The following is a 27,787-nucleotide window of genomic DNA, read 5'->3' on the forward strand; positions in this document are numbered from 1 at the left end:
AACAGTCCCGAGTCTGAAAACTAGGATTGCCTCCTGATTTAGCCATGAGCCAATAAATCCCTTTTCCCTTGCTGATTTACAAATGAAAGACTGCAACTGATACACATCATATTTGATCACACTGCAAAGTTTATAATATTAGCTTTTCACAACAACTTCTTACCAGGTCAAGCAGAGCACGAACATTCATCGTTTCTTTTTAAAGTAAAAGAAACTGACCTCCAGAGAGATTATACAGCAAGGCCAGGGTCACATAATTAGGAAGTTACACACCTCCAGCTCAAACCTGAGATTTCTGAGTGCCTGCTCTGCCATCATTTTTACTTTTCTACAAGCACAGAAACTTCCAATGTGCTGTTTCTACTTATCTCACATTGTTAGTGCTTCACCCAAGTGCTCAACTGTTGATAATTAAGAGAATTACAGACATTGTAAGGCTCCATGGCACATGTGTCAAACACAAGGCTCCATGGCACATGTGTCAAACACAAGGCCTTGCAATGTGGCCCGCACCGTGCTGTCATCACTGCACTCCGCTGCGTTTCCATCACAATGACAGTTTATGACTGTTCAGTAAACCATTCGGCCCGCGATTTAGGCTGGATTTTAGATTTTGGCCCCTTCTCTGATTGAGTTTGACACCCCTACTCCATGGGGAGCAATAAGGAAATGATCACTGTTAGTTTGGCCTTGAAAATGCAGTTATTGTCAGCACATATTATGCCACACACCAATTGTAGCATTAAAGATCAAAATCTTATCTCCTTCTACCCTCTTTCCTCAGGTTTTGGAGTGAGCGGCAGACTCCAGATACAAACACAAGCCTATAAAATCAGGAAATCAGAGGGCCTTGATGGCACCTTCTCTAAAGAGACAGTAAGCCCTACCTGGTTTTGCTCAGTGGATAGAACGTCATCGATATGAGGACTGTAGGGTCCCAGGTTTGTAAAGGCAGCCAATCAATGATTCTCACTCATCATTGATGTTTCTATCTCTCCCTTCCTCTCTAAAAATTAATGAAAATATTTTTTAAATAAAAAGACAATAATACACTAGCTTTCTAATCAAAAAGAGATTATTTATTCCTAAATATCTTGTCCTTTGAATTTCCAGTGTCTTTGAATTTTCAGTGTCTATCTTCGACTACAGCTTATATATTATTTTCTTGCATGTTTCTGTATCTTCTGGCTGAAAGATCAGCAGATACCAGAGCAAGTGCCTTCTTTGGATGATATCACATACACTCTAACCAATCTCAATTCTTCTGAGCCACAATTATAGAAGCAATTCTAAGATAATATCAACTTAATGCCTGACTTGGAATTTTGTCTATAAAACAAAAACAAATAATAAACAACCAAAAGAGATAGACAGCAACCTTCCTTGAGACCAGGGTAAAAATAAAATCTAGTTTTTGTTTTCTCAACTTCCTAACTTCCCAACATATCACTTAATTAAATTGTGTTTATTCCTATTGAGAGAAATATGAATTTTCCTATGCTTCTGTATAAATGGCCAAACATTCAAATAATCATATTCAGTGTCGTCATCTCTCTCAAACCTTCATTTATAAAGTTATTTTTGTTAAGGAATCCATGTTATATAAAATGAAACTTTGTTGAATCATAAAGTTGTTCCCTCAAAGCCAAGGTTTTTAAAATTATATCATACTAAATCATGAATAACTAGAATGTTTTCTTTGTGAATATAAAAATAGGGACACAATAAAGATATTAAAAAAATCTTTAGTCTTCATTTCACATTTACTTTCCAAAACTATGCGCAATCCTGAATATCAACGTCTGTTTAGTTGGGGATTTTTTTAATCCCCTGTGACAATCATAAAACGGAAAACAATAAGATCACCTTAGTAGCAATTTGGAAGCAATTCCTACTCAGACACTGACTATAGCTGTGTTTCTCAAGTCTTAGTTAAAATACTTCTCTGAAGACTACACTGTGATTTGCCGTTCTAATTGATGCATATTTTTATATCTCTGTACAGTTGCTTTCTGTCAACACTTTACTACGTAGAGAAAATAGACACCAAAACAGTGGGGAGGAACTTAAGCAGATATCAGCAGGATAGCTGTGTAAAGCAACGTTTCAATACCAGGAAAATGCATTATTATTGTCAGCATTTAAGAATGTCTGGCTAAGTTGATAAACTGTATCAATTTTGAGAGATGGTAATTTAAGGAAATTAGTTTTTATAAAGATATCCAAGAATGAAATGTTCAATTGAGACTTTGTTTTTATGATTTAACCAATAGAGAAAAAAAAAAAGATCGTAAAATAATGAATATTTTGAATACCATATAACTGATAGTCTAAATACAAATTAATTCTGGTAACAAGTCAAGCATCGTAAATTGTCCCTGTAAAATGTCTTAATTCATTCCAAAAGCACTTGTAAATCTATAATTATCTATAATAATAAAAGTGTAATATGCTAATTAGACCAGGTGTCCTTCCAGACAACCTTGTGGAGGAAGCCAGGGCTGCGAGGGAAGCCTGGGTCCCAGGTGCCAGAGGGAAGCGGGGCGAGCAGCTGGGGGTTGGAAGGCCTACTCTTTCACAAATTTCATCCATCGGGCCTCTAGTTTATTATAAACAACTCTCTTAACAGGGTGGGACAGGATACTAGAACTTCAATCCCAGATCTACTTCCAAATAGATGTTCCTTTGATGAATAGGGAAACAGACTTTGAAGTCAGAACCAAGGTCAAATTTCACTTCCACATTGACTAGCTATGTGATTCTGAGCAAGTTACTCAGTCTCCCTAATCTTTGTATTCTAGCAACTATAAAATGGAAAAATTATCTACACAGGTTGTAAGATTAAACTACAGGCATACATGTGCCATGTGACCATGTGTAAAATGAAATAGCATAGTGTTTGATGTTATCTTTCAGACTTTCCCTTCTTATCTGTAACACTGATGCCTCTTTCTGCATCTTTAACATAATAAATCTATCTTGAAAGTCCCTTGAAGTTCTCTAAGTGTGAATCTAGATAACATATAATATCCCTTTTCTCAAGTAGTGAGTGTTACACATGTACCATTTCACAGTATTTATAAATATAAATATTTTTAAAAAATATTTTACCAGTAACATTTTATAACACATTTAAAAATCTCTTTAACAACACTGAGGCCAGCTGTGTTTTGTACTTAAGACACTTTTAATTTTTAATTTTAGAAAGGTAAAAAGTACATATTTCATACTAGCAGCTCAGTGCACAAATTCATGCACCTTAAAAGGAACTGTGGACTGTGAGGTTGTGGTGGGCACAGAGGCGGGTCTCAGCCCATCCTCCGAGCCCCCACCCAGCCCTTTCCACCAAAGTCCCCGGTCCTCAGTCTGCCACCACTCCCACACGCTGATGGCACTGGCTCCACTCACACCTACTGACAGCATGGAGTGATTGGGAACAGCACTAGCAGTGGATGAGAGCAGCAGCTGCTGCCCTGATTACCCCTCAGGAGAAGGGGGATATAGAGAAGCCCTCAGGGGTGATCGGGGCCAGTAGCTGCCCCTTGCACCTACTGATAGTGCTGAGTGGGTGCCAGCAGCAGGTGGGAGCAGCCTTTCTCTCCTATTATGTTGGAAAGTCATGGCAACTATTAATTCTAAAATCCCAAATAACATGGTGTCATGGGCATACCCCTATATTGCAAAATAAACTCACAGGGACTAAGAGGATCATTCACAATTTCCCAGCTCTAAAATACACCACCTTAGATCAGAGCAAGCCATACCGGGCCCAGTAGGAAGACTTCTTCAACCTAATTTGTAATAGCCAGGCATGTTTAGAAAAAATAAACAACAAAGCAAGCCATATTTATCAATAGGACTTATCCAGAAGACATTATCTTTATTACAAGTAAGAACAGTTATTAATTACTGACCATTAAACAAAACGAGTTCCTATGTAAGAGGATGTATGGCTTATAGGTACAAGGTTGGGCACCGAGTATATCATGATCATATGAAGATATTGGCAGGAGGTGAATGCCAGAGGGGGGGGGGGAAAACATTCGATCAATGGTTCTCAAACAGAGAACAGAGATCAGAATCACCCAGAGGGCTTGTTAAAACACACTTTCCTGGGCTCCTCCCCATCGGAAGTTCTTATTCCGCAGGTCTGGGTAAGAACCTTGAATGTTTGTTTCTAAGTTCTTAGATGAGATCAAGTCTGTTGGTCCAGGTACCATGCTGGAAACGACACACTAACCCAGGTAGGTTATAGAACTTCCCAGTTTATTGTACTATACAGTCAGAGTTGAGATCACTGGGCTAGGAAAACCGTTAATGAGGAAGAGATTAGTATAGATACCAACTTTATGGGACTAACCTACCACAAAAGGTAAGATGCGCTTGGGAGGGTGGGCTTGCAGGCTAGTTTATGGACATCAAAGAAGAGCCCTTCTGGGCACTACCCAGTAGCAATCAATGGTGTACATGCAGGAAAACCCTAAGCCTCTCCACTCAGGCACTGTGATTCCCACGACCATTTTTGCAGAGGGAGGAATGAATCCACATCTGTTGTTTCTCTAAATGCCTCTGGAATTCATATCCATAACCATGTGTTACTAGTTAACTAAGTGGCCTTTTAAAAACCACTGCCAGAGGTCTGTTTCAAAGCCACTTCACTACTTCAGCTTTGAAGAATATCTATTCACATAAAATTTTAATTAGGGAGTTTGTGCAATTGTGCACTTTAAATGCAAGGTGCATAGCAAAGTGAGAAGTGGGATTTTCTGTGATCTCTATTCAGCTTTGTTGCTGGTTACAATCTGAGCCACAAGCTTTATAAGATGAATCAAGGTGGAACCAAAATGGAAAAAAAAAAAAGTAAAGATATGAATTAGATCCACATCAAATCAGATTCAGAGAGATAGAAAGTAACGGGGGAAGGGGATTACTCAAGTGACAACAGGATACCTGATCTACACAGATGAAGTTTGGCTGAAGAATGACAATCAACCATTTTCACCATGGAATTGACTTCAATGAATATAAAACTATTCAAATAATTTAAAAAAGATTTTTAGTATGTTGTTTATTTCAGAAAACTCAGAAACATTCATTACTAAAACTGTTTGATTTTGTTCTTTTCCTAAGTGCTCGATTGTTTTGAATTCTCGGTGGGGTCTGGTATAAATCTGGGTTCACAGGCTCCAAGCATGCTTTCAGTAGAGCTGGTTCTGTGCATATCACGCATTTGGTGCCGTGAAATGTAAGAGACATCACAGCGCTCAAAAGCCTTTCTGTCTTCCTAGCTGGCCTGCAATACCCACCTTTTAGAGTCAGTCCATTGTGTCACCCCAAAGAGGCAGGAATACCTCTGAAAATGACATGCATGGACTAAGAAGGGGACGAGACCCAGCCAACACTTCATCCTGGAATAGGTTTATTAGAAAACAGATGACAAACAGGACCAAGGATGCTGTGACATTCTATTTACCTCACTTCAAACAGAGCATTAAGTAAATGAGACCCTTCCAGACCTAACCTCCAATCCCAGTTGAATTCACACCACCTTTTACCCACTGTGATTCTTACTTTTCTTGCAAATACAAGAGTTACAGTGCAAAGCAAGCAAGAGGTAACGAAAAGGCAAATGGTTCTAAATGAGAGAAGACAAGACTGAACTTGCCCATTTGAACTGATTTGGGGGTTTCCTTGTCTGACCTTGCTCCTACCCCTCTACGTGCCCTGCCCCCTGCCATCACTACACCCCCTCCCATTCTGCACGGGCAACCCCACCTGCTGACAGCTTCGTGTTTAAGTCCCTAGCAGTCTTCCCCACCTACCACTGTGAAATAGGGGGAAAAGGAGGATCATAACTGAAAGAAATTATTTTTGTTGTTATTGGAGTAAGAAGATAAGAGGGAGAGGGTCTGTAAAATACAGTCAAAATCTAGGCATAGAATCAGCTCAGATCTGAAACTATATCACAGAATCAATTCCAAAAAAAAACAAACAAAAAAAACAGGTTATAAAAGATAGGTTCTTTCTTCTTATTATGTTTCTTATCCTGTCACAACCAACTGCAGTCCATGTGGAGCACTTGCTTCTTTGTGGAGTGTGTGTGTGTGTGTGTGTGTGTGTGTGTATGTGTGTCCCCATATGTGTGGTTTGTTTTTCTCAAGCCACTTGTTGTAAAAGAATCAAGAGTGCCCTGGTTAGTTTTCTCAGTGGTTAGAGCATCAGCCTGAGGGTCATGACTTTGATTCCCAGTCAAGAGCATGTACCTCAGTTGGGAGTTTGATCCGTTTCCTTCACATCAGTATTTCTCTCCCCATTCCTCCCTTCCTTCCAGTTTGTTTGAAAATCAATGTAAAAAATATCTTCCAGTGAAGATTTAGGAAGAAAAAAAAAAGAATCAAGAAGTAATGAATGAATTTTTTCAATATTTATGAATTCTTTCAGGCTGTTTAATTACCCACTTCGTAACGAAAATAAGAAAGATTGCAGGGTAAGACTTGGTTTACATTGCTCAAATAATATAGCTAAGAGTTTTTATTGAGCCTTTTCATTCTGAGAAATGCTTCACAATAAAATAGAATACCAGATGCTGACCTCTGGAAAGGTCCAGTGTGGCCTCAGGACCAGTGTGACCAGGCCAGGCCATATGTTTGGTTTTATTAATATATCTGTCCTAAAGGGTGAAATTTTATGACTGTGTGACCCCGTGAAGGAACTAAAAATTATTTTCTACCCTTCGTAATCTTGACAAAATAGGAACTGGCTGTGCTTTTCATTTTTAGCCATTCCATATTGTTTATCTGCCTCCTGTAGAAGTTGCAATCCAAACGTTGAACTCTTGAGCAATTTGGTTAAAATCTTGTTTACTGAACATTCAAAAGGAATATTATGTAATGACACCTTCCTTTGTACTCCAATCTAAAAATGCATATTATTGGATCTATTCTGCAAATGGACTCCAGCTAGATAAACTTAATTTGTCTCCAGTTTAAAACTTAACAAATAAACAAACAAAACCTCTACCTGTTCCACAGCCCTAAAATTGCTTTATGAGAAAAAAATCTTTAAAGAGCATATTCAATTTTTCATCTTTCTATTCCTTAATCAACACAACCACAAGATAATATATAAACTGAAACCATGAAATAGACATTCCCAAAATAAAGAGAAAAAAATAAACTTTGTATTAAATCATTTGGGCTCTCATAGCATAAAAAAAATTAGCTAACTGCCATCTGTGTTAAATATAGATGCCCAAAATCACTTTGTATATTTCTCATTCCTTTTATGCTATTATTTTATCCTTTGTACCTCTTGTCATTTTAAATTCTCATTGCCATAAGAAAATGCCCAACAGAGGTTTTTGCAAATATCTCAAAAGAAATTCAGGTGCACCCCTAGTATTCTATTTCATGCTCTGATACATATGGGTCATATGTATTTCTCCTTCAGAACAGAACAGAACATTTTGGGGCTCAGATTTCTCCAAAGGAAGTAAGGCAGGTTGGGCAGAATGAACATGAATACTGAAAGTCAAGGTGTTACAAATGTCAGAAACCATGGTGGGGGCTAGCCACAGAACAGTGATTTAAAGGAGGGGTGGGAAAGAACCATTGAAATAGAAGCCTCGAAACCTGACTTTTAAGTTTTTAAAGGCTAGGCCCAAACATTTATTACTTTCTTTTTGTTGTTGTTGTTGCTTCACTCTTTTCTGACAGCCGCCATAAAAAAAACAACCACCAATAAACAAGGGGGATAATTAAATACAGGATATTAATGGGTCATATGAAGATGCTAGTAGTCAATTTTTTTGCCCTGCAAAAATGACAACATCATACTGTTGCCAGAAAAGGGATGTGGCCCTGAGTGGGTCTGCCTAAGGCCGGCCTATAGTGAGTAGGGAAGATTTCACAACATGAGTCCCGGAGATTTTGAGAAGATGTTTATTAAAGCTGGGGACAGTGGAACAAGGAAAGGCCTAGGACAGAAGAAACTACAGGAGACAGCCAAGGCAGGGATGCTTTGGCTCCCTAAAAGTGTTTAGGAAAGAAATGAGCCCAGCACGGTTGCTTTGGCTCACTGAGACGTCAGAGAAAAGGGGCCTTGAGCGCAGGTCCAGGAAGTGAGCCCAGGATGATGTTTTAATGAGCATAGGAGAAATACAATTTATGTTACTTTTTTTCTGACTACTAAAATATATTACAAATATATTTTCCACTGATCTGAACAACAAAAAAAAAGGTATATTTGTAATTCATTCACACCAATGGCTATTGTTGTGTTAGCTGTTGTCAATATTTATGTTACATTTTAAATATATACATTATTAAAGAAGAAATAACTCCCATTATTGGATCATCCAAATAGTCCATTTCCATCTATCACCATACTTTTTCATATTCAAATTGTTGGTGAACTACCAAAATGTGGGGAGAGAGGAGAATTACTCACAAAATGTACCTTTTGAGACAGCTTAATGCCTAAGTAAATTAATGCATGGCATAAACATCAACACAGCAAAAATGGTATTACCACAAACTTGTACATAAATTCCATAACAAATAGGACACTAGTAAGATTAATTATTAATTGAACATTGAACATGGACTGAAATGACTGACCTAGCTCAGTAATCTAACAGTTCCTATGTGCCTGTTCTCCAAAAGGACTCTCAACCAACACTTTCCAACAGAACTTGCTGCAACGAAGGAAATGTCCCAACTTGTCCAGTAAGATAACCAGCAACCACACATGGCTAATGAGCATTGGGAATGTGGCGAATGCAACAAAAAAACAGAATCTCAAATTTTATTTAAAGAATTAATTTATATTTAATAGCCACCAGAGGCTAGTGGCTACTTATCCAGATATCACAGCTCTAAGTCCTGCCTCTTATGTCATTTTTATAGTCTTTCATTCACCTGGTTTCCCAATGTAGGCAATTTAGGCTTTAGTTCTCACCCTAGATCTACATTTCTGTCCTTCTGGCCTCAGATTTTCTTCCTGAGCTGTTGTATAGGTAGCTGATTTCAGCAAAGCCACTGGCCACTGCTGCTCAGCTCACCAACACTGGCTGGCAGAGCACTGGTTTCTTTCCACTTGCCCATGATGAGAAGTGGGATACAAATGCTTTTTCTAAAAAAGTGAACAGACAATCAAAAGTCCTGTAAGACTTATTAGACTTACCCAAAGGGAAGAGATTAAATCCAGTGATTTAACAAAAGCCACTTTTGAACCTAAAATTCTGTTATTCCAAACCATAAATTCCAGGCAGACAGACAAATGACAATTTCCAAAATTATATGATACTTATCAAATAATCCCAGTACCCTAAACTTCACAGAAATCAACTCCCAAATCAAAGTATCCCAAAGGCATAATTAAGAATAACAGACACATCCAATCCTATGAGTCGCTGAGCAGAAGGGTAGCTTTCTCTTAAGAAGAAAATTTCATGCTAAAAGTATTATTTTCACAAATTTTTGTAATTCATAGAAACTTAGGTCACACGTATTTTTATGCAAAATAGTGGAGTACATCTTGCCCTCCATATTTCATTCTCAAACTTATTCTGACTTCAATTTCAAAATGTATATCCATTTCCTGTGACTTGCCAGACTTTATACTTATAATAGGTATCATATTAATAGATATAATAGATAACATATTAATAGATATAACAGATATTATATTAATAGATATACTAGTTTTAAATGTAGAATTTAACTGATATAGGAAGATGAAGTAAAATACAATAAGAAAGCAAAACTTTACAGAAGGATAAGAAGGTAGATACAATGGGTATCGGACAAAAGTGAGTGCAGCGTAACGAAGACTTACTGGTTTAGCACGACATCAAGAATAAATGATGTTCCAAAGGCATCGACCTGGAAGCTTGCCTGGTCAACATGAGCCAACTGCAATGTTGAAAAGATAAAAGGTGTTTATTACTCAGCCTAGCAAACAGACGATGAGCATTTCTTATGTTCACTTAAAAACAGTATATGGTATCATTAATTTAGAAAAATAATTCAACATGGACATTAAATAAAAACAAGGTAAAATGTGCACCTTCTTAGAAGCCAAGCATCACCAGTCCCGAGTAAAGTACCACCTAACCAAGGAGGGCCAGTGCCCTCCCTTTCCGCCTTATCTCAAGTAGCTATGCATTTCATGTCCAAGAAGACAGAACTTTCTTCAGTTTATTCTATATTAAATGACTGGCTCCTTGCACATTAAAAAAAAAAATAAAGCAAAATATGTTCAAGAGTAAGACAATATGGTGAGTATGATCTAAAAATACTTTTCAGCCGAAACCGGTTTGGCTCAGTGGGTACAGCATCGGCCTGCAGACTGAACGGTCCCAGGTTCGATTCCGGTCAGGGGCATATACATTGGTTGTGGGCACATCCCCAGTAGGGGGTGTGCAAGAGGCAGCTGATTGATGATTCTCTTTCATCGATGTTTCTAACTCTCTATCCCTCTCTCTTCCTCTCTGTAAAAAAATCAATAAAATATATATTTTTTAAAATAAAAATACTTTTCATCCTGTCACAAATACAAACTTTAAAAATATCTCAGTTCTAATTATCGGGGGGTTGTGGGGGTGCATTATCCAGAGAAATAAATAAATAAATAAATAAATAAATAAATAAATAAAATTCTTTCCATTCTAATTAACCAAACAATTTCATAGAGGTTTCCATATCTTCCTAAGAGCAGAACTACTGCAAAGACTGCCTATCAAAATTTTCTTGGAAAAATGAAATCATTAGAAATAGTGAAACCACAGCATTCTTAGAATTCCCAGAGAAAATCACAAGGGATTCTAAACATTATAGAGTTACCAAGAACATAATATCAACATGTGCATTACCTGAAAAAAGGGAGGGAGCAAAACTGCTCCTTCTGTTTGACTCTCCAAATACTAAGAACACCTATATCTTAGTAGGACTGTGAATTTTTGAATTTTTTATTTGCATGCTTCTATAGTATCCAAAATTCCTAAAATAAACATGTATAATTCCTGCAGTGAGAAAAAGCAAACACTGTTTTAGAGATAAAAACCATCTGAGCAACTGCACTCATGTGGCGCATGAAACAGATGGTGAGCCAGTGCATCTCAGGGAGGAACGTCCCAGGATTCTGTGGGGCATACAGGGCACCTGACCCACCTCTGGGACTGTCACACACAGTAAGCTAAGGCATTAGGTACAAGGAGAGCACTTTATGATAATAAAGTCTTTTGGACCTTGAGAGCTTGTTTGGAGGTTCTAGCAGGGGAGCGCAGCTACTCGTATACCCTTGACCGAAGACTGGTCCTCTCCTCTTGGGGGAAAGTCGTCCTCTTCGACCAAGTGCACAGCTTCGGGAGGGACGCACATGGATCGGTGAGGGAGGAGGAGGACACCCGCCTAGCCAGCCAGATCAGCCGAATCAACCCTGGCAATCAATGGGGTGACAGATGTCACAGCCAGATCGCCCTCACATCCAATAAAGTCTTTTGGAAAGAAATGATAACTCTTCTGTTTCAAATTATTTAAAAGTAGTGGGGGTGGATCAATGCAATAGCTCCATTTCAAACATATTCCAATCCTCATGAAACCCCAAGGAGGAAGAACTATCTGGTTACCTTTTAGCCTCATTAACTTCATTAACCCTTTATTCTTCCTAATAACACTGAGCTATCATCGAACTCTCACCTCTTTTTTATTTTTATGGCCATTCTTGGAGCCACACCGTATTCTTTATTTCCACATCTGCCACAGATCATACCTTCCTCTCTCTTTTTAAAATTAACTTCTTACCAAAATCCCAAATGTAAGCCCCAGATTTTCTACTATATAAAATACAAATCTCTCCCTGGATATCCAGATCTTCCACAATCACCTCCCCCACCCCAGATATAATGGCATCCAAGTTCCCAAGAATCCACCTACACCTCCTTCACTCTGTTCTTTTTTCTGCTCTTTGATTCCACAAGCAAGGTATGTTCCAACTTTTTATGTGACTTTCACTCATCACGTCCGCTGAGTGCTTTTCTGAACCAGACCCTGAGGTAGTGATCTCTGCCAATGTCATTTCCCGAAAGGCCCTCTCCATCCTTCAAGACTTAGATCAAGTTCCTTCTTGTATTAGTCTGCCAAGGGCTACCATAACAGAGGACCATAGACTAGGAGGCTTACACATCACAGACTAGAAAGGCTTACTTACTCAGAGTTCTGGAGGCTGTGATACCTGGTTATTATTCAACGGAAAAGGAGGAGAGGAAATACTAGGTATAGGCATTTGTACAGCTTTGTCAAAAAGCTGCGTTTAACACTCTCCAAATCTGTTCCCCACTGATGGATGGGGGTAGGGAATGGACAAAGGCAGTTTAGACGCATGCCCAGTGAGGTCTGAGTGATGTGAGAAGCTGCCTGTCTGTTCATCAAAACACCTGAAAGCCAGTCAGTGGCCAAGATGGGTATGATCATGGCTAGAGTGCAAAACCTGAGTATTTAAACTTCCAAATAAGGGAATTTTCTCCCTCCCTCCCTCCCTCCCTCCCTCCCTCTCTCTCTCTCTCCTCTCTCTCTCTCTCTCTCTCTCTCTCTCTCTCTCTCTCTCTCTCTCTCTCTCTCTCTCTCTCTCTCTCTCTCTCACTGGGTTCCTGACTCCCCGGTGGCAGGAGGGTGGGCTCCCTTATGTCCACATGGCACAGGGCCATGCTGGACTCCACACATGGACTAATAGACTTAGCTTGGATGCTGAGCCACATCCGCTGCAACATGGAACAGGAGCTCTGGATCCTGGCCTTGTTTCTGGCTCTGCTGGAACCCCAGCTGCACCTTTCCCAAGACTGGCTTAAGGGGCAGGAGACTTTAAGGGAACCTGAGAAATGTCTCCAGGCAAATAAAGTCCATCTCACTAAAACCTCACTCCCACAAGTGACCGGGAAGTTTAATTCTCTGGTCACAGCTAGAAGTCCAAGGTCAAAGTGTTGTCCTGAGGGACCTCTCCTTGGCTTGCAGACAGCTACCTTCCAACTGTGTCCTCACGTGACCTTTTCTCTATGTGTGTACACTCCTGGCATATCTATCTATTATTCTCTCTCTCTCTCCTCTCAGAGTGTGTGTGTGTGTGTGCGTGTGTGTGTGTGTGTGTGTGTGTGTGTGTGTGTGTGTGTAAGGGCACCAGTTGCATTGGATTAGGGCCCACACTTGTGACCCGAGGAAAAGGCTGCATGCCAAAGAATGCTGTAAGCCTCTAGAAACTGGATAAAGCAGAGAACCCTTCTCTCCTAGAGCTTCTGGAAGGAGCACAGCCCTGCCAAGACTTTCATCTTAGCCCTTAAGATCCATTTGGGACTTTTGATCTCCAGACCTTTAAGACAATTATTTTTTTGTTGGTTTATTGACAGCATGTTTAACTACTACTTGCCCTTAAGTACCTCTTTAAAAGCTCCATCTCCATATGCAGTCACCTTAGAGGTCAGGGCTTTGACATAGACATTTTGGAAGGGATACAGTTCAGCCCAACCACAAAATCATCCCAATGTCTTCCCGCCTCCTTCTCCCCTCCTCCTCAGTACCGCTCAGTTTGATAACAGGGCCTCGGTGCTGGCCAGCATCAGGTATTCAATAGGTATTTCCTGACTAATTGATTTGAGTGTTTCCTTTATCAATCGCCTGGATAGACAAATGAACAACACTTGAACAGCTATAAATTACTTGCATATAAAATGCAGTCCTTCCATCAGGGTTGGTCTTAATGCCACGTCAATGGATAATGCCTTCCCTTTTGTACGAAAGCTCTTTGAGTTTCCTGGAGTGATAACTATCTTGTTTTGGGAATAGACCGAGCAAAGCGCTGCTTACCAGAATTGATGTCTCAATTAAAATGAACCTCTAGCTCTCTCCTCCATTTTTTATCTGAATTTATTATAGTGAACAGGGTAGAGGCCACATGTTATTCATCAGGGTATCATGATTACAACTTGAATCAGGGTACCATTACCAATTTTTTCCCAGGAAGATTTCTACTGTTTGCATTCATTCTGTCTAATTCTTATATTTTCTTATGTTACATCTGGCATTTTATTTTATTGATTTCACCCATGCATATCCTAAGGAGAAATCCATTACTAAACTCAAAAGAAAATCTATTGACAGCAAGTTTAACTGCTGTTTAGTAAAAAAAATTTTACATTATTGATAGGAATAGGAAAAGGAATATAGTTTTCATGTAAAAAAAAAAAAAAAAAAGGCTTCCTTAGACAGTATTCAGATTGATTCAGCCAACAAACATATTTACTACTTTAGGTTATCTGAAATAATAAATTAAATAGAATTACCCGGAATTCATGCGGTACTAACAATCTAGCTTATTATTCAACACTACTGAAGTGAGCCAGATGGCCATCAGAAAGTCCATCTTAGACCATGTCTTTTTAATGTAAGGGGGAAAAAATGAAGGTTTGAGAAGATAGAACTAGTATAATATCAGGATTTTCCTTTGGGGATGGGTGCCTAACATATACAAAGAAAAATTCTAGTATTTATTAGCTTTAACTTGAAGATTAAAAGCTAAATGTCTCTCAAAAATATTGGAAAAATATAAATTGAAATGCAGTCTTTCAAATTACTACATAGGCATGATTTGTTATTTTAAAACTATTCATCAAACACTTTAGTATCATATAATCATATTGAGAGAACCCCTAGAACTCATATGATACAACATCCTTATCTTACAAATAAGGAACCCGAGGGAGTGTGGGCCAATGTCCTCCCAAGGTCACACTCCTTGGGAGCAGAGCAGGCATTTTGCCTCCTGGCAGGCCTTTTCTCACGCTTCATCCTTGCTTCTATTCTGCAGCTCAAAGATGCTTGCAGATTTCATGAAAATGCATTTTTAAAGCACATAAAAAATTAAACAATGAAAAACAATCTTTAGAACTCTTTTCATTAAGAAAAAAAATCAATAATGTCTCCACAACTGACACATGTTCTAAGGCCAATTTAATTACCACCTTAGAATGACAAATTATGGTTTTAAAAAAATAAATGCAAATCCATTTTTAAAGGGGAAAAAATGCATATTTATGGTAAAATGTTTATGTATTTATATGTTTTAAGGATTTAGACAGGCAGTGAGACTGATATTTATAAAAGCCGTAAAACAAAAGATTGAGGGGGAGGGGGGAAGATGCAAAAGTACAAAATAACCAGATGGCAAACAAACTTAATAACTCAATATAATTGCATAAGGATAAATTTTAATTTCAAATTTCAAAAATGAATCATAGAACTTTAGGACCAGAAGAATCTGATATGATCTCCAGATTGAGGCCTGTTTATTATTCATGGCAATAGCTGGAATCTAACTGTGAAGTTAATATAAGCCCCCTGCTCCTTATGTATTTTGCTTCTTGGCAGCTGGTCTTTTTCTCCCATGTCTTCTAGAACTAATCAGCTGGGGCCAACCTACCTACCACACAGAGCAAATACAAGTGAACTTTTCAAAACTACCCTATTCACAACCACTTTTTAAAGCAAAATTAACACTAAAAGTTTCATGGTAGAGTCAGAACTTTGACACAAAGGTAAGGTAATTTGGTTTTTAATTAAGCCCAATTTAAATAATGAACCAATGTATACCAGTGGGTGGGAGTATTGCCAGTCAAATGGTATTGTGCAGCATAGTAACTGGGAAAATAATGAACATTATTAAAAAGAAGTCTGTAATGGGAAAGTTACAGAATCTTTAGCTATTCTGCATTTTAAATGCTTTTTTACCATGTGATTACTTCAACTCAGATTTTTATTTTATTTTGTTTTTTAATCCTCACCAAGGATATTTTTTCATTGATTTTTAGAGAGAGTGGAAGGGAAAGGGAGAGAGAGAAAGAAAGATCAATGCAAGAAAGACACATTGATTGGTTGTCTCCCACACTCCTCCAAACAGGGCCAAGGATCAAGCCTGCAAATAACGTATGTGCCCTTGACCTGAATCCTTCAGTCTGAGGGCCACTGCTCTATCCACTGAGCCAATCTGGTCAAGGCTACTTCAACTTCCTTGTTTAAAAAAAAAAAAAAATACAGGTATAATTCCTGATGTCCAATTAAAAAATAATATACCAATAAAGACTAATATATATTATCCCTCTTTTTCTACATCAGAAAAGGCAAGGCCAATTGAGAAATCAACATAACCTCACTATAATTACTCCACGGCCTTTTATAAACTTCTGACCAAAAAGCTCACAGAGAACAATACCACAGATTAAGATTTCCTCATTCTAGAATCACCACATCAGCAAGATAGATTTCCCTGGTCAGTTAGTGAAGATATGGAACTAATTTAATGAATGGAACTATATTAATTACAATGGCATTTGTTAACAGAAGAATCAATCCAATAGTTCTACCTAACATATAAATTAGCGTGATAAATGTAAGAAAATTAGTGTTTCTCTAGTTCTATGTCTATATCTATGACTTTCTGTTAAATATCTCTTCCCTTTCCACCTGGTCAATTCAATCATGCCTATAGTTTTCATAAGATGTATCATATATTGCATTAATTTATACATTATCTTTAACCAAACTATTCATAAAATCCAACCTTCTGCACTTAGTACCATAAGAATGAAACTGTCTGGCAGCAGGACATTTTAAAATGAAATGAAATAAAACAGAACAAAAAGTCCAGTATTGCCGAAACCAGTTTGGCTCAGTGGTAGAGCATCGGTCTGTGGACTGAAAGGTCCCAGATTCGATTCCGGTCAAGAGCATGTACATTGGTTGTGGGCACATCTCCAGTAGGGGTTGTGCAAGAGGCAGCTGGTCGATGTTTCTCTCTCATCAACGTTTCTAGCTCTTTATCTCTCTCCCTTCCTCACTGTAAAAAATCAATAAAATATATTTTTAAAAACATAAGCACAATCTTTAAAAGTCGGGCAAAGCTGTGTTTGAATTCTGGGTCTGCCATTTATTAATGGAACAAATTAGGGCAAATTGTTTAATATCTCTACACCAAAAGTCCTCATCTGTAAAGGAACAAACATAATAATGCACAGTTTGTAGATTCATTGGCATAACTAAAGTCCAAGTTACAATCTATTCAACTTTTGTGGAGTGCAGTCCATACCTCAGAGGAAATATACCAGGCCCTAGGGATATAAAGAAGTCAAACATGGTCCCTGTACTCAGGAAATTCACCATCAAAAAGGGAAGCTGCTGAACAAAAATGAAGAAAAAGGCACTCCAGGCAAAAGGCCCAACAAAGGCACACAGATGGGAAATGCCCAGCACATCCAGGGAACTGTAAGAAATGCTATATTCCTGAGGCAGAAAGTGTGAGGCATCCACTGTTGGAAAACAGGCTGGAACTACAGATGCCAAATAATTTCTAAGCCAGTGGTTCTCCATCCTGGCTGCACGTTGGACTTGCTCAGGAAGCTTGTTAAGAAATAACAATGCAGCCGAAACAGTGGATAGAGCGTAGGCCTGAGGACTGGAAAGTCCTAGGTTCGATTCTGGTCAAGGGCATGCACCTTGGTTGCGGGCACATTCCCAGTAGGGGGCGTGCAAGAGGCAGCTGATCGATGTATCTCTCTCATTAATGTTTCTAACTCTCTATCCCTCTCTCTTCCTCTCTGTAAAAAATCAATAAAATATATTTAAAAATATATATAGAAGAAGAAGAAAAAAAGAAAAAAAGAAATACCAATGCTTGGGCCCCAAATTCAAAGATTCTGATCCTTTTAGTCTGGGGTTGATCCTGGATATCAATATTTTTTTTAAGAGTTACCCATGTGATTCTGAGAGTGGCCAAGGGTTGAGAACCACTATTATAAAGCAATGTAAGAGATGTCCTCTTTAGCCTGAAAATAACAGGAAATTGGTGGATGAAAAGGCCTTGGAGATCATAGATGTCCAATAACCCAAAACTCCCTTCCTTTAATTTCACAATTTATGACAAAACATGATTAACTATGGAAACCAATATCTACTTACTACGTTCCCACATAGTTCTTGCAAGAAGAGTCTACTATGTTCTTTTGACAATTTTACTGCCTGAGTTTGGATGCTGAGTTCAATCAAATGAATAAAAGTTTTACAAGTTTAAAAAAAAATGTAAAGGAAGGGAAGGGTAAGAGAAAGCCAAAAAGGAGGAAAAGGAATTCCATCTGGTGGCCTCAGATAAATTAAATGAGGCCTCCAGGTTTCCAGAAACATCTCTATAAGCACAATAGACTCTCAACACACTTTTTTTCAAAATAAGGGGAGGAAAGGAGCAATAGATTGAAATTCCCAGGATATTTTTTTTAAAGGGCAACCCATATGAGTCTAACATATAACCAATTCCTATGGAATTCTCCTGTAGTTGAACTAGCTCTCTAATTCAAATTCCAGTGCTTGATATTGACTTTATTTGATGTAAAAAAAAAAAAATTACAATTGATGTAAATATGTTCAGTTGCTGTGGGCATGCCCTTGTTTGGGGATGTATTACTCCAGCACAGAGATTATGTCATGTAACTCTCAGAGCCTAGGAACCCTTGGGTAAAGCCATATGTTACACACACACACACACACACACACACACACACACACACACACGAAGGGCTTTCCTTAAATAAGACGAGCCCTTGAGAGGCATTCCCTGAATTCGCTTCACTGAGTTTCCAGTTCTGATGGTGATGAAAGCCCTTGATTCTGATCCCCTGGTGGTTGAGGGCCCTTCTTCCCAGTGGCCTCCCGCTCCCAAAGCTGAACGCTGATGTTGGCACCAGCTCCGATTTTCTCCCCTCCATTCAGGAAGTCAGGCAGCCTCATTACCTATTTATGCTCCAGCTATCTTCTGATAAATCAGTCTCTCCATCATCTTGGCCATTAACCTTCCATTACTAGGCCTTCCGTTTAAGGACTGAACAAGAAAGCGCTTACTCACAGAATCCTAAATGTCAAAGCCTTTAAGATCTTTAGTAGCCTGAGAACAATACAATATGTAGTCATATTGAGCTGTAATTAAATCTGAATGCAAGGAATCCCAATATTTGGATGCAACAACATCAGCAGACACCATCCCTCAGATGAATCGGCTCTGGGAAATGGCTCCTCTTCCTGAATGCAGGAAAGACTTAGGAGAAAGAGGAGACCTTTTCCTGGCCCCGCAATCGATTTGATACATGATTTAGAGTGAAGTCACTAAAGCTTACTATGGGCTTCCACTTGTTATCCCCTATAGATCCCCTTAAGCTGGAAATAGCATTAAGTAGAGGATGCTATGAGAAAAAGACTTTAAAATTGTCTGTGGTCAAAGGAATATGTAAAATTTTGTTGCAAAGAATAATGTAACTATTGAAAGCTAAATATAGGACAGGTAAAAAAAAAAAGTCGGGTGGGGGGGAGAGTATGCAGTTTAGCTATTACATTCTCAAATGAATAACTACTCATTTCAGCTCTAAATCAAATCATTTTAAAAGCAGGCCTGGAAATCAGGATTGTCTCTGCCAGTCGGGTCAGCTGGGTAATAGTCTCTCCTGGAGGCAACATCAAAAATAGGTCAAGTCCAAAGAATAAAAATAAGAATGGCGTGTTCTTTACATTAAGATTCACTTCACCCAGTTCTGTTATGTCAGTGGATTTTTATTTGATTGCTTAATTTCATCTTCCTTATGTAAGAATTAGAGGCATCTGACAGTTAAGGCTCACTGCCACTGAAGGGCCAACTCCAAGTGTTTGAAGAAAAAAATTTCAAAAATATCACTGAGTAAAACCCCATAATGAACAGTTGGTACATAAGAATTCCATGGAATTTTCTTTGGGAAATAAATTTGCATGGGTAAAAAGGCTTTTTCTCTCCTGGACTAACGACTAAAACTACATAATTCTAAAAGACTTTCTGCTCACACATATACAATACATACACATATGCACATAGATATACAGACACATACATAATAAACTTTAAAAAAGAACCAGATTTGGTATCAGGCTAAGTGAAATAAGCCAGTCAGAGAAAGACAAGTATCACATGATCTCACTCATATATAAAATTTAAGGTACAAAATAAACTGATGAACAAAACAAATCCCAAGACATAAATCCAGAGACATAAGCATGTAACAGACTGTTGAATCTCAGAGGGAAGTTGGGGATGAATGAGTGGGGAGGTGGGAAGAGATCAACCAAAGAACTTGTTTGCACATATACATGCATAACCCATGGACACAGAAAGTAGTGTGGTAAAGGCCTGGGGTTAGGGTGTGTGGTGGAGGGGGTCAATGGGAGGAAAAAAAGAAGATATATGTAATATTTTCAACAATAAAGATTTTTTTAAAAAATAAAAAAGAGCCAGATTCATTCTAACGCAACTTTCTAAAAGTTTTCCAAGAACATAGTCAAACAAAAATCCAAGTAAAATATTGCAAGAGCAAAGCTCCTGATTGAAAGAAAGCAAGGAAGCAAGAAAGAAAGACAGAAAGAAAGACAGAAAGCAGTAAGTCTCTAACATCAAGGATTTTCAAAAAATGTTTTTTCATCTCTAACTTAATAGTCACCTACCAAAGACATTCATAATTGGGACACAAAATGAGAACATTTCGGACACACGAACCCTAGCAAAAATATTTTTTTGTTGTTGTTGTTTTGTTTCCCAAATAGCTAAAATTATAGAAAGAACACACACAAACACCACCACCACCACTATCCTGGAAATCAAAGAGCTGAGATTTGACTAGGTTCAATCATCACGGGAATTCTTTCAGAAATGGTCTCTGTCCATGAAGATCTGGTAATGATGCCCCGTATCGTATCTCACCATAAGTGGTCAAATTCCAAAGCCCTCTGATTGAAACATGCCCACCAGCACTTCCATACACCTGCCCATCCTTAACCCCTTAAGTTCCACTTGAGCCCTCGATTAGGAGCTAGATCTGAGGCTTGCCTCCTTTCTCTGCTGGCGAAAGCCTTTTCTTTTCTCCAAAGCTGATGTAATAGTATTGGTTTCTATGTGTCGGACAACAAGTCCTTGCTTGGTAAGAAACTCTAAAAATTACTCTTACTTACACCTCTATTATTTATTGGTGCTAGTCGTGACTAGCTCCTGCTATAAATAGAACAGTCTTGTCAAACACTTTCCTTAGTAAAGGGAAGTGCTTTTTAAATATATATATATATATATATATATATATATATATATATATATATATAATTATTGATTTTTTACAGAGAGGAAGGGAGAGGAATAGTGAGTTAGAAACATCAATGAGAGAGAGACATCGATCAGCTGCCTCCTGCACACTCCGTACTGGGTATGTGCCCGCAACCAAGGTACATGCTCTTGACTGGAATCGAACGTGGGACCCTTCAGTCCACAGGGCCAACGCTCTATCTACTGAGCAAACTGATTAGAAACAGCTAATGCTTTTTAAAAATGCACTGACTATAAATAAAAGCAGGAACTTCTAAGAGCTATTATTATTAGCTCTTAGAAAAATTCAACAAATCAAGTCACATTATCTATTGTACATCCAATAGCGCTTGCATGTAAATGTGTGTTTGCAGAAGTATGTATACATTTTAGTGGAGAAAGCTTGCTGTAACCTGGAAAGTAACTGCTTCTTTAAACAAGCTAACTCAGTAGGGCTGGTGATTCCAACTTGAAAAAGCCTGAATAGAAGGAATAACTGCAGCCCTAAAACAGGGAGATAGGACACAAGTCATCACTAAAGTGTCTTCTAGACCTGCGACAAGCTAACAGGATCTGGTGATGTAAAGTCAGAATCAAATGTAGACTGTCTCTGAGCCCTGAAATACATCTCCATCCAAGAAAAAACACGCACACAAAAAAACACATAATCATTTCTAATTATTTTTGTGACTTTGTGTCTGAATGTAAAAAGAAAAGAAAATCCTTGGTCCCATCGCTTTTTACTTCACTGGCGTGAACTCAGCTCTTGACAGAAACAACTGCATGTAAAAGGCTGATGGGAAGGATAAGCAAATAGAATCTGTGGCCTCCTCAGGGCAGGGTGGTGGGGCTGGGAGCCACTAGCTAACTTAGAGCCATTCACTCCTCCCTCTGCTTAAACTCTTGGCTTTCACAAAAGAGCATGCATGTGGGGGCACTCAACTGTTCTCAATGTTCCAGACATGACCCAGGTTGCTGTGTTGTTGATGTGTTTTGATATAAAACTGAATAAACTGAACTCTCTTGGTGTTGCCTCAGTATTGCCCACACGTATCTACTGTCCAGAAACACCAGTTACCACTCTGCGAGGCAATGATATAATCCAGTGCGCCACTTCTTTGTCCTAAAGGAACGTTACTCCTTTTTTATGGGGAGCAGTTAAGACTATGAGCAGCCGAAACCGGTTTGGCTCAGTGGATAGAGCGTCTGTCTGTGGACTGAAGGGTCCCGGGTTCGATTCCTGTCAAGGGCATGTACCTTGGTTGTGAGCACATCCCCAGTAGGAGGTGTGCAAGAGGCGGCTGATCGATGATTCTCTCTCATCGGTTTCTAACTCTCTATCCCTTTCTCTTCCTCTCTGTGAAAAATCAATAAAATATATTTTTTAAAAAAAGCTGCAGAGGGTAGTAAGACTCCAGATTCTAGAGCCAAATTTCCTGTTTCAAGTTCTACTCCCATCCCTTCTCAAACAGAATGATCTTGGGCAAGTGGTTAATCTCTCTGTGCCTCAGTTTTCCCATTTAGTAAATGGAACAATCGTACCAACCTCTGAGGATTGCTGGGAAGGCTGAATGCATGTTAAGCAGGCTATTTATTATTGAGCAGCAAAAGTCCGAACATGTGTGAACAGAATTTGGTATTACATCCGGGAGTCAGAATTGTTCTTGCTTACCACTTTCACCTCCGGATGACAATTCCTTTCACTCTCTCTTTGAGGTCTGTACCTCACAGCTACATCACCCTCCAGTCTCAATTCTGCACCAAGGGCCTCTATATTCCCAACACTTAGTACCTTGGTTGGTATAAAGAATGTGCTCATTTACAAATGTGAAACAAACCTGGCAACTCTTATCTCACAATAATATGAACAAATTGTAATTATCCAAAAATTGGAAATAGTTCTCAAGAATATAGCCATAATAAAGGTTGCCTTCTTTGTGAATTCTCTAGTAGTTATAGGCACTATCTTTGTTAGACAGAGAGTATAATCATTACCAGCATATGCATTTCAATTTTTTTCTCCCCCAAAAATTCTAACCTACCACAAATGTGTGGCTCAATATTGAGCATCTACATATGAACCAGGAGGTCACTGTTTGATTCCAGGCCTGGGCACATGCTGGGTTATGGGCTCAATCCCCAGAAAGGGGGCAGCCAATTAATGATTCTTTCTCATAAGTGATGTTTCTCTCCCTCTCTCTCTCTCTCTCTCTCTCTCTCTCTCTCTCTCTCCTGTCCTCTCTGAAATCAATATTTTTTTTAAAAAAGAAAAAATTCTATCCTATGTTCCAGTGCTCACTGTATTCAACCAACATTTGTTAGTGAATTTGATAGTCATTTGACTAAATGACTTAAAATATGCAATATCTATAGGTCAGATGGAAAAGGTTAGAACTTTGACTTTTAGGAACCTCAATGATTCATTTCCCACCAGTGAGGAAATAAACATATACTCAAAACCATTTTGGAAAAAATGATCATTGAGCCTATTTTATAAGCTCTTGAGACAGTTTGTCAACCCCTATTTGAAGTCTGTCCTAATCATCTTATTTTCCGTCTTAAATAGCTAACAGAACTTTCTTAATGCAATGTAGGCCTATTTGCTCCATTTGTGAAACAGGATATGTTCAAAGATGACTTAGAAGTACTCCTTTCATCTGTAAGGCACAGTAACAATGACTTGCTTCTTTGTAAACTTTGTGGCAGGTCAGCACTAAAATTATCCACCAACCACCTAGGATAATGCATCCTGCAGAGTGATCCATAGCCGGGTATGTACTCAACATAAAAGAGAAACACATTTAAGTGCCCAGGAGTAATTCTGTCTTGTCAAGAAGAATCCAGATGCATTACATTGTGCGGAGTTGGTGGGGATGGATAACATTCAGCCATCACAGTGAAAATTTGCACGGTATTCCTTAATGAGATAACACAATCCTTTGAGAACACAGAAGGAAACTGAAAATACTGACAGAGATATGGATAATTCCAAATATCCACCCTTCCCCACTCTCCTGTATAATTTTCAATGATACCTTCTGTCACACATCTTCTTTGGAGTAGTAGCTTTGTTATTCATTCTTCATAAACAAGCTCTACCTTGGGTCAGGCAATTTTGCTGGCTATTCTCCCATCCTGCCATGCTCTTCCTCAGATACCTGCCTGGTTCACTCCCCACTTCTTTCAAGGCTTTTCCCAACGTCACTTTCTCTGTGAAACTTAATGAACCACCCTATTAAACACAACCTATGTGCCCATCCCCTTGTATTCCCAATGACCATTACCAAGCTATATATTTTTTTTCTTTCTTTCCATAGTATTTACAACCTTCTAATATGCTATGCAATTTATCATATATTTTGTTTTTGTCTACCTACTAGAACATAAGCCATGAAGAATTAAATGTGGGGATTTTTTATTCACTCATATATCCTAATGACCCAGGGTAGTGCATTACAAATAGTAGTAAGCCATTAAGAAATATTTTTTGAATGAATTTTTAAAACGTCAATTCACAGCCCAGCCATAGGTCAAGGTTCGATTCCTGGCAGGCACATGCCCAGATTGCAGGCTCCAACCTCAAGAGAGGGAATGCAGGAGCCAGCCAATCTATGATTCCCTCTCATCATTGTTTCTCTCTCTCTCTCTCTCTCTCTCTCTCTCTCTCTCTCTCTCTCTCTCTCTCTCTCTCTCTCCCCCCTCCCTCCCTCCCTCCCTCCCTCCCTCCTTCCCTCCCTCCCTTTCTGAAGTCAATAAAAATATATTAGGTGTACCGGTTAATAATAGTGAATTTTGTAATCAAAGAAAACACAATAATTTCATGAGAAACATCAAAAGTGCTTTATTGCTGAAACCGGTTTGGCTCAGTGGATAGAGCTTCGGCCTACAGACTGAAAGATTCCAGGTTTGATTCTGGTCAAGGGCATGTACCTTGGTTGCGGGCACATCCCCAGTAGGGGGTGTGCAAGAGACAGCTGATCGATGATTCTCTCTCATTGCTGTTTCTAACTCTCTTTCCCTCTCTCTTCCTCTCTGTAAAAAATCAATAAAATGTATTTTTTTAAAGTGCTTTATTCAAAGTAATGTCCATCGCTAGCTACACATTTCCCCATCTTTCAGGTAATTTGTGGATACCGTCCCAATAGAACTTTTCTTGTTTTGAGGCAAACCATTCAGAGACCCAATTTTCCACTTCGTCATATGTTTTGAAGTGCTGCTCAGAAAGTGCATGTGCTATTGGTTGGAATAAGTGGTAATCTGAAGGTGAATATGGCAGGTGGGTTAATGCGTGTATAACTCATTTTGAAGTGTGTGATGGTGCGTTATCATGAAGCAAACTTACTTTGGCCCATTCTGATCGTTTTATAATCAAAGCGTGGTTCAAATGTATTATTTGTTGTTGGTAGAGATCAGTATTAATAGTTTCACCTGGTTTTAGAAGCTCATATTGCACCACACCCTCCTGATCTCACCAAATGCAGAGCAATGTCTTCTTTCCGAAGGTATTTGGCTTGCAGTCGATGTTGAGGGTTGACCTGAATCAACCATGATTTTGTGCATTTTAGATTCTCAAAATAAACCCACTTTTCATCGCCAGTCACAATTCAATGCACAAAAGACTTTATTTCGTGCCATTGAAGCAACATTTTACTGATGACTTTTCGGTTTTCCAGTTGTCTTTTGTTCAGTTGATGTGGCACCCCATTTTCTTTCCTTTAAAATCTTTCCCATTGCTTGTAAACAATTGGAAATAGTTTGCTGAGCAACGTTTAATCTTTCTGCAAGTTGTTTTTGAGTTTGACATGCATCTTCATCCAATAATGCTTGTAACTGTTGGTCTTCAAAGTTTTTTGGTTGACCGGGGTGTTCTCTGTCTTTCACATCAAAATCATCACTTTTAAAGCAGTTAAACCAGCATTCAAAAGTATCTTGATATGGAGCATGTTCGCCATAAGCTTCCTGAATATCCAGCAGCACTTTTCTTCAAAATAATGAATTAAAACTTCCCGCAAATGCTCTTTTTTTTGTATGAAATTCGACATTTTTAAGTGTAAAAATATCTATGATGTTAACACCTTCAGCAAATTTGACATATGAAGTTTGTTGTCAATACAACAAAATAGCATATGTCAAATTGCAGCTATATATCAACATATGCGTTACTCCATCTATTAAAAAAGTGTGCATTGTTAACTTGTACACCTAATATATTTTTTAAAAACTTTAAATGTCAATTCACAACTCAAAGCACAGGAAATAATTCCAACATACACACACACACACACACACACACACACACACACACACACAATGTTAATATCACCAAAAACAGTTATTAAAGCTTCATCTGAAAAATAAAAGAACTAAAGAGAAAATCTTAATTGCAAAACTGGCAAGCTTGAACTTCTTAAGAAAAGGAATAAGCATCAAAGTCCATTAAAATTTTGCAATCTTCTCGGTTCCCTCATTACTCAAAGATAGGATGACAAAACGAGAAATCAAGAACCTTTAGTTCTAGTGAAAACACGCTGCAGAGTACAGGAGCTATAAAAAGGCATGATTAATAGCTCTAGCATAACTAAAATACCCAACTGCACAAGGGCCAGAAGGTGCAGAGACAAGTACAGCTTTTTCAAGTGAATGTGACGATGACACTGACCCAGTGGCTCTACGGAGATGGGCTGTTCTGCAAAGACTGTCCACACAGACACACAGACACCCCACTGACGCCCCAGCAACAATAATATCTGCACTGGGAGCTCCTCTCCTCCTCACACTTTCTGCACTGAGCATCTGATACTAAAATAAAAGCAGACGGATGTCTTCTAACCTAATTATTTCTTGAGGAAGAGAAATAACACAAACAATTAATTTTGGAATAACAGATTTTGGAAAGACTGTTGAAAACTGTTGGAGATTCAGGAACACATGCTTGATTGATTAAGTGTTGAAATATTTATTAAATATGGGAATTCGCTGCAAGAAAAAATGGAAGTTCTTCCGTGGAGCCAAAGGCTAAATCGGAACGCTGGGCCCAGAGCTTTGTCAGGAAGACAGTGAGGAAAGGAACTCATGATCACAGCTAGTTTACAATAGGATCAAAAACAGCAGAATGATAAAAAGTGAAGATCAAAACAGAAAGGGAAAGACAATTAAGCATGATTAAATGTTTTATTAAAAGTTATGCTAAAAACCATGGAATTATACACTTTAAAAGCATGAACTTTATGGCACATAAACCATATCTCAATAAAGCTGTTATAAAAACTGCATTTAAAATCAATATTGTTATACTAAATATATTTAAAATGTAAGGCAACCTTAATTTTCACAGAAGAGGAATGGGCTTGGTTATAATAACTGCTTCCTTCTATAAAATTTGGGGAACCCTTTCTTCCTCAAATGTCTGTTCCTTTAGAATTCTGCATTTTGAAGTTCTTCAGATAAAACATGTTTTGTGTTTTGTTTTTTTTAAAGGAACTAAAATAAGATGTTAAAATAGAACATTTTATCCTCTGATCCAGTTAAAAATATAGATTCTAAACTCAGCCTAGTTTGGGAACTATGAGTCCAACCTTTTACCGAGCTGCCTCTTACCCTCTTGGAA

The 27,787-nt window shown here is 38.5% G+C and overlaps 1 protein-coding gene across 19 annotated transcripts in view; it reads right to left on the bottom strand.

The window, feature by feature from the left end:
* The window catches only part of ADAM22 (ADAM metallopeptidase domain 22), a 165,818-nt gene that overhangs the window by 119,589 nt on the left and 18,442 nt on the right, over window positions 1–27,787 (bottom strand). For all 19 annotated transcript variants that reach the window (XM_045578463.1, XM_045578465.1, XM_036429515.2 and 16 more), the window contains exon 3: window positions 9,838–9,914. In XM_045578463.1, the coding sequence (XP_045434419.1) occupies window positions 9,838–9,914 (77 nt within the window). The remainder of the gene's footprint in view (window positions 1–9,837; window positions 9,915–27,787) is intronic.

This window comes from Pipistrellus kuhlii, unplaced genomic scaffold (genome assembly GCF_014108245.1).
Source record: "Pipistrellus kuhlii isolate mPipKuh1 unplaced genomic scaffold, mPipKuh1.p scaffold_m20_p_10, whole genome shotgun sequence".
Taxonomy (NCBI): domain Eukaryota; kingdom Metazoa; phylum Chordata; class Mammalia; order Chiroptera; family Vespertilionidae; genus Pipistrellus; species Pipistrellus kuhlii.